Source organism: Miniopterus natalensis, chromosome 2, assembly GCF_054644295.1.
Source record: "Miniopterus natalensis isolate mMinNat1 chromosome 2, mMinNat1.hap1, whole genome shotgun sequence".
Lineage (NCBI taxonomy): Eukaryota > Metazoa > Chordata > Mammalia > Chiroptera > Miniopteridae > Miniopterus > Miniopterus natalensis.
This window is the reverse complement of record NC_142082.1, coordinates 6,555,814-6,572,074: the sequence shown is the minus strand read 5'-3', so window position 1 is coordinate 6,572,074 and position 16,261 is coordinate 6,555,814. Positions and strand designations below refer to the sequence as shown.

Below are 16,261 nucleotides of genomic sequence, written 5' to 3'. Positions count from 1 at the left end.
TTGTCAAATTGTTCTGGGATAAAATCTCAAATCACGTTCAGTTCGCTCCACAAATAGGTTACCTCGCATTTCAAAATAACATGTATTTTATAATTTATAACATTTTTTTTCTGGAGGACAGACTTTTTGAGTAGTCTACTTTTTTCATCTGAGCTGATACATTATTCTGGTAGAGTGTGTGCGTGCATTTGTATCATACATGCATATACAGAATATCTATGAGTTTCTCAATCCACCGAATACTATCCTGAGCGTGGGCTACCACAACGGTGTTGGATTCCAGAGGTATGGGCTTTCCCAGAGCTCTTGGCTTGTAGTCTCCCTAGTAGTTCATAATCTCTTGGGGGAAATTCCGGGGCTAAATGGTTATTACCTTCACCCTACATTCTCCTAATACCTAAAGTATATCCATAGAGCTTTCCACTAGTTTTGCTTATAAAGAACTTCTGAAGGTCCATAGCAGTATGTCAGATTGTGTGAAATAGAATTTAAATAATTTCATCAAGAGCAGCTACCAGCATGGCTGGCACGTGGCTTTGCACTCTGAAAGACCACAAGGAAGCCTGTGTTACTGACACACACGGAAGCCACCGCTGCTCAGACACCGTGAGGATGAGACAGAACACAGGCAGCACCCTGCTTGGTCGGGAGGCTCACTCCCTCAAAGTGTGTGCTCCACCGGGCACTAGTTATAGGCTCTGCTCCCAAACCTCGGGGCTGCAAACTGAACTACAAGTTCATGTCCAGGACACAGTCAGAAAGGGAGTAGAGCTAGTGCTGCTGCACAAGAGGAAAGGTGTGAAGGGCTTTTCTCGTCTGTTTTTCCCACTGATCCGCTCGGTCCTGTTCTCTTCTGGAGGTAAGGTATCAAACAGCATGTTCAAGCACCGCCTTGGACACTGCTTTAGACTGAGTATATTTGGAGTTTAAAATGCATCCTCTCCAAATTGAATAACACAGAGGGAAGGGGTGAGGGACAGACAGGAAGAAATTAACCAAGGAACTTACATGCATATATGCATAACCTACTGACACAGGCAATAGTGTGGTGAAGGCCTGGGGGGAGGGGAGTGGGGGGGTCAAAGGGGGACATCTGTAATACTCTGAACAATAAAGACAAATAAAAAAATGAATATCAAAGCAACATTAATCTGAAAAAGTGACCATTAATCATAGTCAAATATTTAGTCCTACTGAATGCAAAATTCAACATCTGAATTGTCCAAAAACCTCTGCAAAGTCAAAGCTAAAGCTAGATTATTTCATCAAAACTGAAATCTCCTCTGGCTATTTGTAAAAGGAGAGTAGAGTTACCAGCACGATACGCTTCAGGACAGGATCTAGATTAAGTTACCTTAAGGTTCTGCTTTTCTAGCAAAGTCCTCATAAATTATCTGAGCTGTTGCCAGTATGTGCCCAAAATGTAAAGACAATGGGAATTGCTTAGTATACATTATATTCTTTATGAGATTAAGCTGGTCAAATTTTGTAAGTAATTTATTTCTTTTGGTTTGTGATGGCTAAAATATGTTTTTTCAGAACACATTCGCTTGTATTTTATATAAAGTCAACCACAAGTTTTATTCTGGATTCTTGCTTTTTTCTCAGATTTTTCATTTTCCCCCCAATATTTGAAAAGCCAATTAACAATATTATGTAACCCAATTTGAGTGTAAGAATATTTTTTTCTCAAATACACTCTAAGAAGAAGTGAAAAACAATCGAGATACTCAACAGACTAATTACCTAAGGGTTAAGATCTGTTAGAAATATTCTGGTAAAGTAACATGGATTTTTATTTTTTCTTTACTTAAAAAAAAAAATTCCCCTCCCTTTACTTTGGGTAAACCTTCTGAAAGCATTTGGGTCAACTCATTAACTCCCAGTAGAGTCAGACACTCCTGGGCCAATCCGTGGCGAAGATGCCTTTCAATGCGGCACCAGAGCCCGTCCCTTACATTCTAATGGGTAAATGATTTTCCTGATGAACATGTGAACATTTGTGAGGAGAGTGCCATGTAGTCCCTGCTTCAGGCTTTTATAGGCTTTAAAAGTACAGTTGAGCCTTGAACATGGGCTTGAAATGTGTGGGTCCACTGATACATGGATTTTTTTTCAAAAATTTGTATAGTACTGTAAATGTATTATGCTTTTTTTTTTTTTAAAAAGAGTAGATCATTTTTAAAAAAATAATTTTTAATTGATTGTTTGAGAGAGAGAGGAAAGGAGAGGAAGAAAGAGAGAGAAACACAGATGTGAGCGTGAAACATTGATCGGCTGCCTCCTGCACACCCCCTGCTGGGGATCAAGCCCAAAACCCAAGCATGTGCCCTGACTGGCAATCGAACTGGCAACCTCTCAGTGCACAGGATGGCGCCCAAGCAGCTGAGCCACACCGGCCAGGGCCCTTATGATTTTCTTAATAAGATTTTCTTTTCTCTAGCTGACTTTATTGTAAGAACACAGTATATAATACATATACAATGCAACATACATGTTAATTGACTGTTTAGGTCATCGGTAAGGCTTCTGGTGAACAGTAGGCTATTAGTAGTTGAGTTTTGGGGGAGTCAGAAGTTATATGCCGACTTTGTGCAGGGAGTCGGCGCCCCTAATCTCCGTGTTGTTCAAGGTCAATTGTGTAGCCTTATTTTTTCCTATTCATTCTAAGCCTATCGCACATAGAATAAAATGTTGCCGCTGTCTAGTCAGTTTGAAGGTGAGCAATATTAACTTTCTGTGAATAAGGTCTTACCGTTCTGAATGTCCAGCACATGATGCTTATCCAGTGTCCAGCCACCCATGTTGGAGGCATCTAGCTCACACCCTTGCAGAATGGCAGTCCTCTTCTCCCACAGGGTCAGGTCCAAACACGACTCGTATTCATAGCCCACTGACACTGCAATCGAGACAAAGCACAGTCCACCGGGTCAACTACAGCAGAAATACAATTCACCTCACCAATTGATAGATAAAACTGCTTTCTCACAGTTGTGTTCTGAGATGACATCTCCATTTGTTTATGGGTAGAGTTATTTTTTTTATATGAGAAGATTTGATCACATAAAATATGTTTTTCTAAAAAAAATTATCTTCAAATATTTTTATAATGACTTAATAGAAAACTAGTATTTTTTTTTTTTTTTTTTTCTGCACTACTCTTTACAAGGGGTTTAGAGCACAAAATGAAGTTCAGGTTGGGCAACTGCTTAAGTAATTAGATCAGATAAATCAGCCCCAAATGGTGATCAGATGATCACAACTAAAAATCCTATTTCCTATCTGAATTATTAGAGCTATTTAGTTTCCAAAAGTATTAAGTTATAGAAAACATTTACAATAAGATTCAATACAGCAAAAAGATATTCATGTTATGGCATATATTATGACATTATATTCATGTTATCAGGAATGAACAGTAAAATGAACAGTAAATTAATATGAACAAGTCACAACAGAAAAACCTTAGAGTTCATAATGAAACATGGATTTTAAAATTTAAAACAAAGAGAAGGGAGACATGGTGATTATCTGATTGATTTGAATTAATTCAAGTCCAAATTATATATTAATTCCTAATACAATGTTTGTTTTATGAAAAACTCATAGAACAAAGGACATAGTTAGCCTTAGTTTTCGCTGCTCTGAGCCTGAGTCTGACGCTATTCCATGTATTTCCCAACATGTCAAACTGTGATTACACTGCCTAGTCACCCAGTGAAACGACTGGTTTGAGTGATGTTTAAGAATATCCTTTCCTTGATGTGATGGGTCCTTCTAGTCAAAAAAGCTAAAGAATTTTTAGGCACAAATGTTGTCTGATGTCCTGTTAAACATCACTATGAATCAAAATGACACTAGTTACTAGATACAGAAAGACATAAAAAAAGATAAGGAAAGCTAGGAAGATAAAATTATAAAGAAAACAAGAAAATAAAAAAAGGAAGGGACACGACAAAGGAAATACATGAAAAGAAAATGACAACCTGAAATCTCATCCAGAACATTCTTCTAAGGTATCACTTCAGAAAGAAAAAAATGATCTTTTGTCCCCTTGCATGGAAAACATTCCTTTTTCCTGCGGTGTATCTGAACCAACCAGTGGGTGACTTCTCTATGACAATCCTACTGCCTTTCTACCTGTTCATCCATTAGTTTCCATGGGTTATCAATTATATTTAAGTTAGTTCTGAATCAAGACACTTTTTTTTAAAATGCAGAATATATTTATTTACATGGAACTTACCAACAGCCTCAGATAGACCGTAGACCTTCTGATTGTACGCGTCTGTTTTATCCCATATAAAAGTATAGGCCAAGTTTGGGGAGGCAGGAAACCACTTCTGAAAGAGCCTTCCTACTACAGCGACCATGAGGTGAACCTTCATCAGGTTAAACGGAATAACGGACTGGGTCATGGTGATCTTGAGAACTGACTTGTAGCCGGCAGCTCTGGAACTCAGGTAGGAAAGTTTCAGGTCTGTTCCGGGAATCGTGGTTTCTTCGTGGAGCACCTAGGTTTGAACAAAGTGAAAGCTCCGCTGTGGTCCCGGACAATGAGATACAATGTATCCAAAGAGCCCTGCTCCTAAAGCTCTGCTGCGGTCACGGACAATGATGAGATACAATGTATCCAGAGGGCCCCTGCTCCTAAACACCCACCTCCTTCAACAGCTGAAACACTGCGCCAGCCCATTCTGCTCCTCCCACAAGCTTCTCTCTCTTCTCTTTACATATTTTTATTGATTTTTTTTAGAGAGGGAGAAACAGTGATGAGAGAAACATCAATCAGCTGCCTCCTGAACTCCCCCTACTGGGCTTCAGGCCCGAAACCAGGGCCTGTGCCCGGACTGGAATGGAAGCAGTGGCCTCAGTGCCCAGGATGACTCTCAACCAACTGAGCCACAGCGGCCGGGCGCTACGGGCTTCCTGTCATTCCTGCCGAGTCGCTCACGCCTCGGGCGCTGCTCCTCATACAGGAGCCACTGTGACTGCCCTGCAGCTGACACGCGCTGGCTTGCGGGCTGACAGTCACAGGGGCGTCTCGCTAGCCCATCCTTCGTCCCCGCTGCCCTGGAGAACGGGAGCAGACGTGCCTCAGACGCTTGGCTCGGAACAGGGATGGGGCCTAGGCACAGAGCTGGCCTCGGCCGGCTGGCTCAATTAGGGGTTCAACCTCTGCTGTGGCCACATCCCCTGGCTGGGCGCAGCCTACAAAGGCAGGAATGACAAAAAAGACCAGTTCACCTTGTTTCAATTGTAGCACATTCCACATCCCTGTCGAAAGGTAATATAATAATAAGACAGTCTCATGATTAGTTAAACACTGAGCTAGGACTCAGCACTGATTGTTGATATGACGGTAAATGAATTAAGAGTTAAAAGCCACGTAAACCACCCCCGCCCCTGTGAACAACTAATGTGTCATTGAATGCACACAGTACCCTCAATAGGTACTTTCTGAATTGAAACTGGACTGTAAAAAGTTAATATAATTACCTGCTAAGAATGATCTACTTTATACATTTAAAAGAAATCATGTTCTTAATCCTGCAGTTTACCCATCGATGTGACTAGCTCAATGAATGCCAACAAATTTACACTGACGTATGCGAAATACATTATGTGAAAACAGTACTTAGTTATTTTGAAAGATGTATTTTACCTGGTATATGTCTTCCTCAACAGTCCAGATTCCCCTTGCTAATGCCCCTATTAGTTCGGTTAATAACGGCAGCTCTGCAACGACTTACTACATACACTGCAAAGTACAGGGCTCTCTATGTTCCAGAACCTGTGCAGAAACCACCACCTTCCCGGCCGAGAATTACACAGCGTTCCCAGGGGCTTCCTCACACTGCCCTACTACGCTTCACTATGCAGACATAAAGGGCTGCCTTTTCACGTTAGAAAATCTTAGAATACAGATCCAGTGCTCAGAAGTGTTTCTCGCCCCCAGCTCCTCTCACACAGAACACAGGACTGCTATACATCCGCCATCTCCAAATTTTAACAACGTAAGTGGAACCCTAGATGCTGAGGGGGCAGCTGTCCGTGTCGATGGGGACAATGAAATGGCTGGAAGTAGCACAAGGAATGAACTAAACAAGCTTCCATTCCGGTGTGTGATCCGTGTTGGCATGAAAAGGGACATGACAATGCCCTATAATAGATTAAGAAGGCACTGCTATAACTTTAATAGATATGCCAATTTATTACAGTCAGGGTTTCTTTACCAAACACATTGACTAAGTTCAGACACAGACTGTCTTAAGCAAAAACATTTTTGAACATAATGAAACTTCTCAGAGCTCTATGAGACTCGGGGAGACCGTTGCATTTAAGGTTGACGGTACTTTTGCTGGACTGTAGGGTGAACAAGCTGAACAGAATGCACTGCTCTCCCATCACGGGGGGAAATGTCAGTGGGTTAGTTAGAGAATCAGATTCTGTGGCTCCTGAATGGCCCTGAAAATACAAGTCATTGAAACCGAAAGATACACTTTATTTCCTCTTAATTTATTTTCAAAATAATTCCTCATAAATGTGACAGGTTTTCTGCATGTAAGCCAATCTTTCGTTAATGTGTTTCCTGTGACCTTCTGGGAATTGCTTCTCTATTTCAAAATATCATGTTATCCTAATTTTAATAACCGATCATTGTCATCATTAACCTTACTTGTGTGGAACACAACCTGTAATTTAGTTCATTGAAACGTGCGTTTCTCCTCTGTCATTTAACTTGGCCACGTTAGTTTGCATTAGTGGGAAAAGTCAATCCAGCCAGAGGGGAAACATAGACCATTCAGCCTATTTTTTGGCAGCTGCCTGATCTGAAAGCCCCATTCTGGACCCCATTAAGCATTCAGTTACAAGCTGGATCCTGCCAATTTTACCGTCCAAATCTCTGTCTAATCCATTCCCTCTTCTCCGTTTCCACCACCGTTGTGATTGTTGGGCCCTGTCCATCTGTGCGCTGGATGTGCACGGAGCTACAGTGAACCCCAGCCTGTTCACCCATCTCTCTGTCACTTAGTTAGCTTTAGAGAAAAGCTGAAAAGACTTCGTTGGTCCCCTGGTTCTCTATTGCCTAAAGAACTCCAGGTCTCCACTGTATGGTATTTCAGGGCCTTTCACAGTCTGGCCTCACTCTTTCCCCTTACACGCCCTACATTTAAACTGCTCACCAGTAGGACGCATGTCTTAACGCTTTTTATCCTAGTGAAGTACCTTGTACATAATACACTCTCAGTAGATTTTGCTAAATGTTCGATGTCTATATGATGGAATGGAAAAATACATACCTTCATGTCTTCCTGGAACTGCTGGCTATTTGAAACCTATTTCAATGACCTGCTTTGCTAGAAATCTGCCACCTATAGACAGACACTGCCTCTAGGTTAAGTCTATTTTAGGACTGGCTAAGGAGTTGTTACTGCAAGGTGGACCCTGGGGAGGAAGGGCTAAACTGGACAGGTGACGATGAATTTCTTAAAGCTTTGGCTCAAAGTCTGCCTGACTGCAGTAACTCAGTGAGGTGTCTCGTCTGCATCACATTCGCCTGTGAGCATTCTCTGTTCTCTTAGGCCTTCTTGGCTCACCTCCTCTCATCTCTATCTATATTCCCTCTTCCTATGCTTTAAGTATAACACTGATGACTCCCAAATTCACATCTTTAAGTCCACCCTCTTCCCTGGGCTCCACTCTTACACAGCTAGCAGTTACCACCTTGACCAAGCACCTCTGCCCAGGCCACCACCATTTCTTCTGTGGCTGCCTCCTGACGGGGCCCCGTGTTCCCATCTCCAATGGCTTCTTAAGAAGTTCTTACCATGATCTTCAATGCCTTGTGATTTGTGTACCATGACCGTCACCCCGGCCACACCTGCTGGCTCTTGGCCGTTCCGTGAACATGCAAAGCGAGCTGTTCCTTCGGAGCACTTGAACTTGCTCTTTGCTCTGCCTGGAATTCTATTCCTAAGGTTTATTCTTTCACTTAAAGTTTCTGCTGAAATACCATGTTATCAAAGAGATCTTCCCAAACCACACTTTATAAAATTGCCCTCCATCCAGTTACCGTACTTTATTCTTTGGAAGTAAGTCTCAATCACAACCTGACATGTATTTATACATTCGCTGTTTCTCTCTCCCTATTAGTAAACCCCTTGAGAGCAGGCACTTCATCCGACTGGTTTTCTGATTTGTTCCACTCTAATGGTGCCTGGCGCAGAACAGGTATTCCGTAAATATTTGAAGAACGAGTGTGACAAAGCTGCTGTGCGCTGCTGTACTTTGTATTTTTCCTTAGGTATTTATGAATAAAGTCCATCATTATATATGGTACCAAATGTCCTGCCTTTAAGATCTGAATGTATTTCTAATTGGAAACATATAGGAAAGCAAGCAATGCCCAGATAGTTCAGTAGATAAAATAGTGAAAATATGGTTGTTTTAAAGAAAATAAGTTACTGAGAGAAATGACCTTGTACAAGGCATTCAGGAGGGAGGTACCTACAGGCACTAACGTCTTTTTCCAACAAAAGAATGAATACATGAGCGAAGATATTATTAGCTGTTGCGTTTAAGCTATTTTTCCATCTGGCTACAACTAATAAATATATACAGATGTAGCCTGAAGAAAAAGTATTTTGAATAGGCCTTTAAGAAATAACCAGGTATCTCACTATAACGAGACCTATTAGTGCGTGCACGTGTGTGCGCACACACATTCACACGTGCACTCGCACACGCACACACACACATGACATTCGACCGTCCACTCTGTGGAATGATTCAGGACAGCACTGGAATTCTGCGACCCTTCCTGAATAGCTTTTGGAAGCCGCATGATCTAAATACGGTTTACTTAACAGGACTGCCTGCCCCCATCTCCCACCTGTGTCTCAGGAATGATGGGACTGTCCTCCGGAGAAGATCTGAAAAAGGTGGACAGAGGCGATGACACAATGATCGGGTTTGGCCTCACGAAGCCGCTGAGGTCACAGCTGGGAATGTCATTTTCTTCCTTCTTCATGACCAGGGTGTCCATCACGTAGAAGACGTTCCAGGGCACCCACACGGTGTGGTGCTGAGTGAGGAACGGGGCGCGCTCAAACACCAGGGTGAGGGAGGCCCCGCCATTTGCCACCAAGTCAAACCTGAGGAAAACAAGGTCCACTTAGCCAGTCACCTGGGTCCCAGACGACGACGACTCCCAAGTTTATTCCATTAACCTCCTGCAAGGAACACGCTCGACAAAGAAAGTCAACTTTCCCCCAGCTTTCGTGTGAGATCGTTTCAGATCTACAGGAATATCAAAAGAAGTATCCAACGATCACTCATACTTTTTACTTAGATTTACCAATTTATTTACGTTTTTCCAAATCTGCTTTATTATCTACCATCCACTCCCTTTCCAGAATCACGAGCTTCAGTTGTGCATGTTACGCAGCGTCACTCCGAAATATTTCAACAAGAATCCTCTAAGACAAAGAACGTTCTCGAACAAAACTGTAACCCTGTCGTCATGCCTGGAAAATTAAATCAAATCTTAAAGAACTATCTGGACATGTGACTCTTACGTTTCTGCACCATGTACTGTCACGGATTCCTGGAGCCTAAACGTCGCTGCATTTCTGTATTCTGAGGGGCAATAAAACATGCTGGGTGATATAAGACTCTCTAGTTCTTACACTTCAGATACTTCGGACAGAGACAGTGTGCTGGGACTAACTCACATTCCATCCTGCCGGGTGATGGTATATCCATACTCCGGGTAATGGAAAAACGAGACATTCACTCCAATCAGCGGAGTTCCATCCGCAGTCAGGACTTGGCCTCTGATGACGGATGCGAGGCTGTGGGAAACGCAGAAGAACAGGAATGAGAATTTGTCTTCTCAGGCCAACACATGCATGATTTAGAGACGATCCAACCTCAGGATAAAATAACAGCATCACACGCAACCATTATTCACAAAACCCAGACCCAAACTACTCCCAAGACAGTGTCCCGTTTAATTCCATGGAATTCACATTCTCTAAACACCTCGTGTTCTATCCTGGGTTTTAATTCGCTGCAATCTGGGTTTGGAGACTTACCCAAACCAATAATTCAGAGATGAATTTTAAAATGATAAACTGTTCTTTTTTCCCTAAGTCCTACGTCTGGTGCTTCTACGAAGAAAAGTATACTTTCCAATTAATTCTGAGGCAATCTGCAAATCTGCAGGGACCGAGAGGCACAAGATTTAAGGGGGCAATAAGGAACATTTGTGTGACAACTTTTAATCAACTGCTGGGTCTAACGGCATTAATGCTGGGAAACTGCTGCAGACCCAGGAGTTCCAGAGTAAATCATCTCCTTTGCTCAGCGAGACGCGAGACACCTGCTTTCACTTACTGGTTTAGTCTCAGGTCATTACCACTCTGCAAAGCACCAGTCACGCGGCTTATGCAATCTGACCACCTTGCCGTTAGCAGTTCCATTTCATTCATTCATAATTTATATTATTTAGTGAGCTCAGCTAAAAAAAAAAAAAAAAAAAAAAAAAAGTGCACGTCTCTTTTGCTTTTTGGGGTCTTTTCATGGCTTCTTTGGAAACATTCCCAACTGTGCTAACTAGTTAAATGAAGATTTACTGACTCCTTAATGGGATGTTCTGTTAACGTCGCAGGCACTGAAGTTGACCAAGTACGTGAACTGTGTCAAAAATGCTTGAAATGTGAAGTTGGGTGAGGAATTTGATGAAAGAGAAACTAACTGTCTTAAAAAAAAACCACTTTCCTCATATTCACAGTCATCAGCATTTCGTGTAACTGTTGATATCACTGAGAATCTATATCAGGCCCTGGCTAGTGTTGCTCAGTGGTTAGAGCATCAACCCGCCAACCAGAGGGTCTCGAGTTCGATTCCCGGTCAAGGGCATGTACCTTGGTTGCAGGTTCTGTCCCCAGTCCCATTCAGGGGGCACACTGGAAGCAACCAATCAATGTTTCTCACATCGATGTTTCTCTCTCTCTCTTTCCTTCCTCCCTCTTTCCCCCTCCCTTCCACTCTAAAAAAAAAAACAAAAAACAATGGAAAAAATATCCTTTGGTGCAGATTAAAAAAATAAAGAATCTGTATCAGGAATAGGTGCATTTACCTCTTATTGAAGGGACTCTCTCCAGGTATAACGTGGGTGCTCTCAGGCCCTATAAGAAAGCTGATACGATCGTAGAAGGACTTGGCGGCTTGCTGAGATGGTGACTGTAGGCTTTGGCTAATGATGTCCTGGGGGTCGGGCAGTCCGCGGCAGTAAGGCTGACTTTGGCAGGAACTCTGTAAACAGCAGTCGGGGTCCATGCAGTCAGTGAGCCCATCTGCAGAGAGAAACGTAAACCAGTGAGAGAATTCCCCTTTCTACGCCGCGGTGTGGAATGTGTTTTGTTTGTTGGTTGCTTTTTTCACATTGAACCATTGGTTCCCCCTACCCCCCATCTAAGAGGAATTCCTATGAGGTATACTTTTTGGAAACAGATGAAATATAAACACAGTCCTTGCAGCTGCTTTGGTAGAAAGTAAATGTTTAGATTGGAGATGGCTGAAAAGAATCCTACGTCGATTCTGAGTAAGAAACAAAAAAATGACTAATTAGAGCAGTCTATTAGTAGTATGAAGTAATATGGGCTAGTTTTAAGTGTAATTACTCAAGCCCTCTATATTTAGAGAAAACACACTAGGAGTCAGCATAGTAAGTGTGTATGGGAAATGGACAGGGGCCTCTGCAGGGTGACATTCTAATTTGGGTAAGGGTCAGGAAATAACAGTCCGTGAAATGAAGCCAAAACATCAACACGAAGTAGATGAGACGAGTCAACTGCCTTTCAAGGATGCTGCTCTCCCAAGGAAGATAAAAGCCTGTTCCCAATAAAATGAAGGCATTTCTCATATACTGAACAGGAGCCTGACCCCCCGGTATGCCTCCCTAAAATGGGGGTGTCAATTTAAAATGTAGCAAATGTAAATAAGCCATATACTGGACATGATGAGAACCTATCCCCCCAAACTGGCCCACAGCGATGCTGATATTAAACAGTCACGGATAGAAAAACGTTGCCAGTGCCTCCTCCAGAAACATCAGAAGGAATTTAACGGTCCGTTTCAGCATTTTGTTTGAAACATATAAACTGACCCATTAGTGGGTAAGAGTGTCAGGTCATGATGGTTTGATGACATTATCTTTTAAGCTCATTTTTCCCTGACCAGCTGATACATACACTTCACCTGCTTGCCGATGACATTTCTCAGGATAGCCTAATGAAAACATGGGCTTTGAAGACTTGATCATTTTTGGGAGAACTGACGAAAGTTCAAAATCTTAAAAACCCGAGGATCAGACGTTGGTGGGACTCTATTATGGCCAATCAGTTGAAAGTCTAGTTGACCTATATATTTTATTTACGCAAGTGTTTTTAGATAACTTTTATTTATTTTTTAAAGAACACTGTAGCCATTTCCTTTCTCTCTCTTTTTGCTTTCGGCTACTCTTATTACTCGAATAGAAGCCTGCCCCTTCATTATCTGACAGCAAACTGAGACAGAAGAAAACCGAATGGACTGAATTACTCCGCTGCCCACAAGCAGGTCAACAGCAACACAGGCGAGGCGAGGCACAGAGGTCGGGCCGGCGCTGTGTGTTTTGTGCACCCGAAGGACACAGTGAATGCTTGTGACTTCTCCTAACACCCATCTCCCCTCCTTCGGGCAACAGCTCTAAACTCTCATTTGGGTGCCCATCCCTCCCCCACTCAGTCCGGGTGCATGTTCCCCTTCATGTTTGCATCAGAAACGTACACATGACCTGACTGTCTAACCAGAGTGAGTTCCAGCAGCTGAGAAGAGATCCCCCCGGCCCCCCACCAGCTCCACGTGGGAGGCTACAGCTGCCCGGGAAGCGCCATCCCCGAGGGAGCAGAGCCAGGGGCCGGAGAGAACAGACAGCAGGTCCTAGGGACATCTCAGGGGTTTTGCAACGAGCTGACCTCCCAGGCTTTCCAGTTCTAGAAGCAGAAGCATTCCCTGCTTCCTCTGCTGGTTTGGGTTGGATTTTTCTGTACTTGAAATTCAAAGGACTTAATTTATCTAGAGTCAGTACCTCAAAATCTTCTCACTCCTTTCCTTGTAGTTAAAAAAAAGAAAGGCTTAACAGGTGAATACTTGAATTAAATTTATGGTGTTGGGCTCTTTTTACATTAATATTTAAATTTTTTGGTGACCACAATTTCTATACACATGAAACATGTGAATCAGAATTCGCAATAGGCAGGTATTATGACATACTGTTTCCTTATGATGGTTAGATTTTTATGTACATGTCTGTTACATGTCTAAAAATGTGTTAATTGAAACTGCATATTATTCCTTTGAAAAATATTTAAATTCATGTTTTAATAAAATCAAATGAAACTGAGCTTTGAAATTTAATATGAAAATTTTCAAAATATTACTTTCTTAGCCAAAAGGCCATGAAGATGAAAAATGTCTAAATATTTCTCAATATTTCTAGGGGAAGAAAGATGAGACTATGGTATAGGCTTTTTCTTCATGAAGACATTTTATAATAATGCAATACGGTGTATTTTTCCTCCATCTCTTTCAAAGAAACAGAAGCACAGTTATTAAGACTCAGATTTTTAAAATAGTAGACTACTCAACTATTGCCCCAATATCATTACTGACTTCAAAAAAACAATTAAAAAATAAAACTCCATGGATTCAGAATGCATTTGCTTGGGAGAGAATTTAACACAAACATTTGCTATTCCTGCAAGTTTTCCCCTAATAGCCATTCTTTAACATGAGCAGAAACTACTCAATAGAGAAAGTACTTCCAAGTACTGTAGTATATTGCATGTCCATGAACTTGGTAAATTAAGGTTTAAATGCTCCCCACTCTCTTCTCTTCCCCCATGATACTCCCACGGTGTCTTTCTGGAGGCAATATACGGTACAGTGGCCAAGGAGGAAGACTCGATTTTAGCCGTTCATCTTTGTTAGTTTATAAAAAGCAAATGTACATCTGGCATGTAGTCTGCAGGTCATAAAACCGCATGAGATTGACACCTTCTGAACTAATCAGTTGGAAATGCATTTTTACAGGCCTCTCTGCTAACATCAATCAGAGAAAGAATCTCATTTTCAACAGCCAAGATGCAGGGGCACACTGTTTGTTATTTTTCTGCTGAGTTTATCAGTAACTTGCCCGAACAAGTGACGGATGGTTATGAATCTGGCTCCCTATCACTTGAGCAAACGTTTTTCATTCTTGTTTGTACGTCTATGGTGAGGGCTGTCCAGTACCACTAAGTTGATGACCCACTTGCCCAAATGTGTATTGTAGCAAAATTGTCTCCGTGGAAGAGCTTCTCAAAATCATCGAGAGTCCATTTTAATGTCAAGAATCTTAGGTTGGCCTACATTTATGTTGGCGTAGAAGTGAGATCTAGTAGAATTAATCATAAAAAATCTCAAGAAAGTCAGAAATGTTCAAACGCGTTAAATAACAATGTCAATGTCAATTAAGAGCCTTTGTTCAGTTTAAGTGTCTCGATGTAAGTGGTACTTTGATGTAAAGTAGATAATATAGTTTATGCTTTCACTCAATCCTTATTATTGCTCTCTCATTTTTAAACATGCTCTTGTCTTTCCTTCAGCTTCCTTTGGACTTTAACAGTGGTTGGCAAACTTATTATGCAAAGGGCCAGACAAATATTTTAGGCTCTGTGGGCCATACAGTCTCTGCTGCAACTCTTGAACTGCTTCTAGAGCAAGCGCTGAAGCAGCCCAGCCACAGGCAGTATGTGAATGAATGGCTGTGACTGTGTTCCAATGACACTTTAGTTATAAAATCAGGCTTTAGCTCATGGGTCATAGTTTGCCAACCTCTGGTCTTGATTTAAAGTTTCTGTCCTGCTCTAGTTCCTTGCATTCTTCAAAAATCATTCTTGGTATTTATTTATTTTTTCTAATTTAAACAAGGCACATTTGGCCAGATGATTAAAATTTCTGACTCCAAGTCCTTTCCTAGGTGACCCTCTATGCTGGCTTTGATTCTGCTTGTCCAAACTCCCCCTTTCCTCTTTCACGCAGCCATGGATATTTTAATGTTTTTCAAAACTTTGATTTACTGACTGAATAAAAAGTCATAAATCTCCTTTTTGTGAATCTTCGGTTTAACTCAAAATATAATGCCCAGCCCCTGCCCCCACAGTATTGGAAGCCTCTTTCTCCAGTCCAAGCTAGAGGCAGAGGTAGAAATTCTGAGGCAGTAGTTTATCTGTGGACTTCTGAACTTTGAAAGTGTACAAATGTACCCTGCATTACTCTCTGAAGTCGCCATTCTGAAATATGCTTGAAATTCATCTCTCTACTACGGAACTGGGATGATGCTGGGTTTTCTGTATCCTCTTGGTTTGTCTAGAACAGCTTTCTTGATGACTTTAGTCTCTATGTTCACATCATTTCAATGCTAATGACTCCAGGCTGGTCATACTCCTGAACCCCATACCCACAAGCTACCTTCTAGATTCTTCCGCTCGGATATCTCACAGGCATAAAAAACTTAACATGTCTAAAACAAAGCGCATGTGATCTTCTCTAACCATGCTGCTTCTTCTGTACTGTATACCAGCGGACAGTTCACCCACCCACCTACCCACCCACCCTCCCAGTTTCTCTAAGCAGCAACCTGAACGTCATCCCGACTCCTCTCCTCCCTTCCTTTTTCTCGGCGCAAATCAATGACCAGTTCCTTCTTTTCTTCACCTCAGATATCTTTTGAGTCAGTCTATTTCTTTCCATTTCACTGAAGCTACCCTTCAGGCTACTATGGTCACCTCCTGACAAGATCGCAACAATAACTGGGTTCCCCAGGTTGCAGTCTTGTCTCAACTATTCATTCTCACGCTTCAGTCTGAGGCATCAAATCAAATTCGATTATTTCATTTCTTTAGCTAAAATACTTCCTTTACTTGGTCCCTGCTGTCTTCTGAGTAGTTAGAAGTCCTTAACGTGGTTTACAAGACCTTTCATTGTCATGAATTCCTCTGCCTGCAGACCTGTAACGGGCTCTTACTCCCGCCCCCCACTTCCCTCTCCAGTCAGCTCAGACGGGGTCTCATGAAGCTCGAGGGATGACCCGCTTCACTGCTGTACCCCCAGCATCTGCTTGGCCTCGAGCTGGCATACAATACACTTGCTGAATGAAGAGAAGAATGAA

The 16,261-nt window shown here is 42.0% G+C and overlaps 1 protein-coding gene across 1 annotated transcript in view; it reads right to left on the bottom strand.

Annotated features, from left to right (window-relative positions):
- Window positions 1-16,261, bottom strand: part of TENM3 (teneurin transmembrane protein 3) — a 539,046-nt gene that overhangs the window by 48,369 nt on the left and 474,416 nt on the right. Inside the window, exons 14-18 of the mRNA XM_087814069.1 lie at window positions 11,147-11,363; window positions 9,738-9,857; window positions 8,897-9,158; window positions 4,247-4,514; window positions 2,756-2,899 (exon numbers count right to left, since the gene is read on the bottom strand). Of these exons, the coding sequence (XP_087670195.1) occupies window positions 2,756-2,899; window positions 4,247-4,514; window positions 8,897-9,158; window positions 9,738-9,857; window positions 11,147-11,363 (1,011 nt within the window). The remainder of the gene's footprint in view (window positions 1-2,755; window positions 2,900-4,246; window positions 4,515-8,896; window positions 9,159-9,737; window positions 9,858-11,146; window positions 11,364-16,261) is intronic.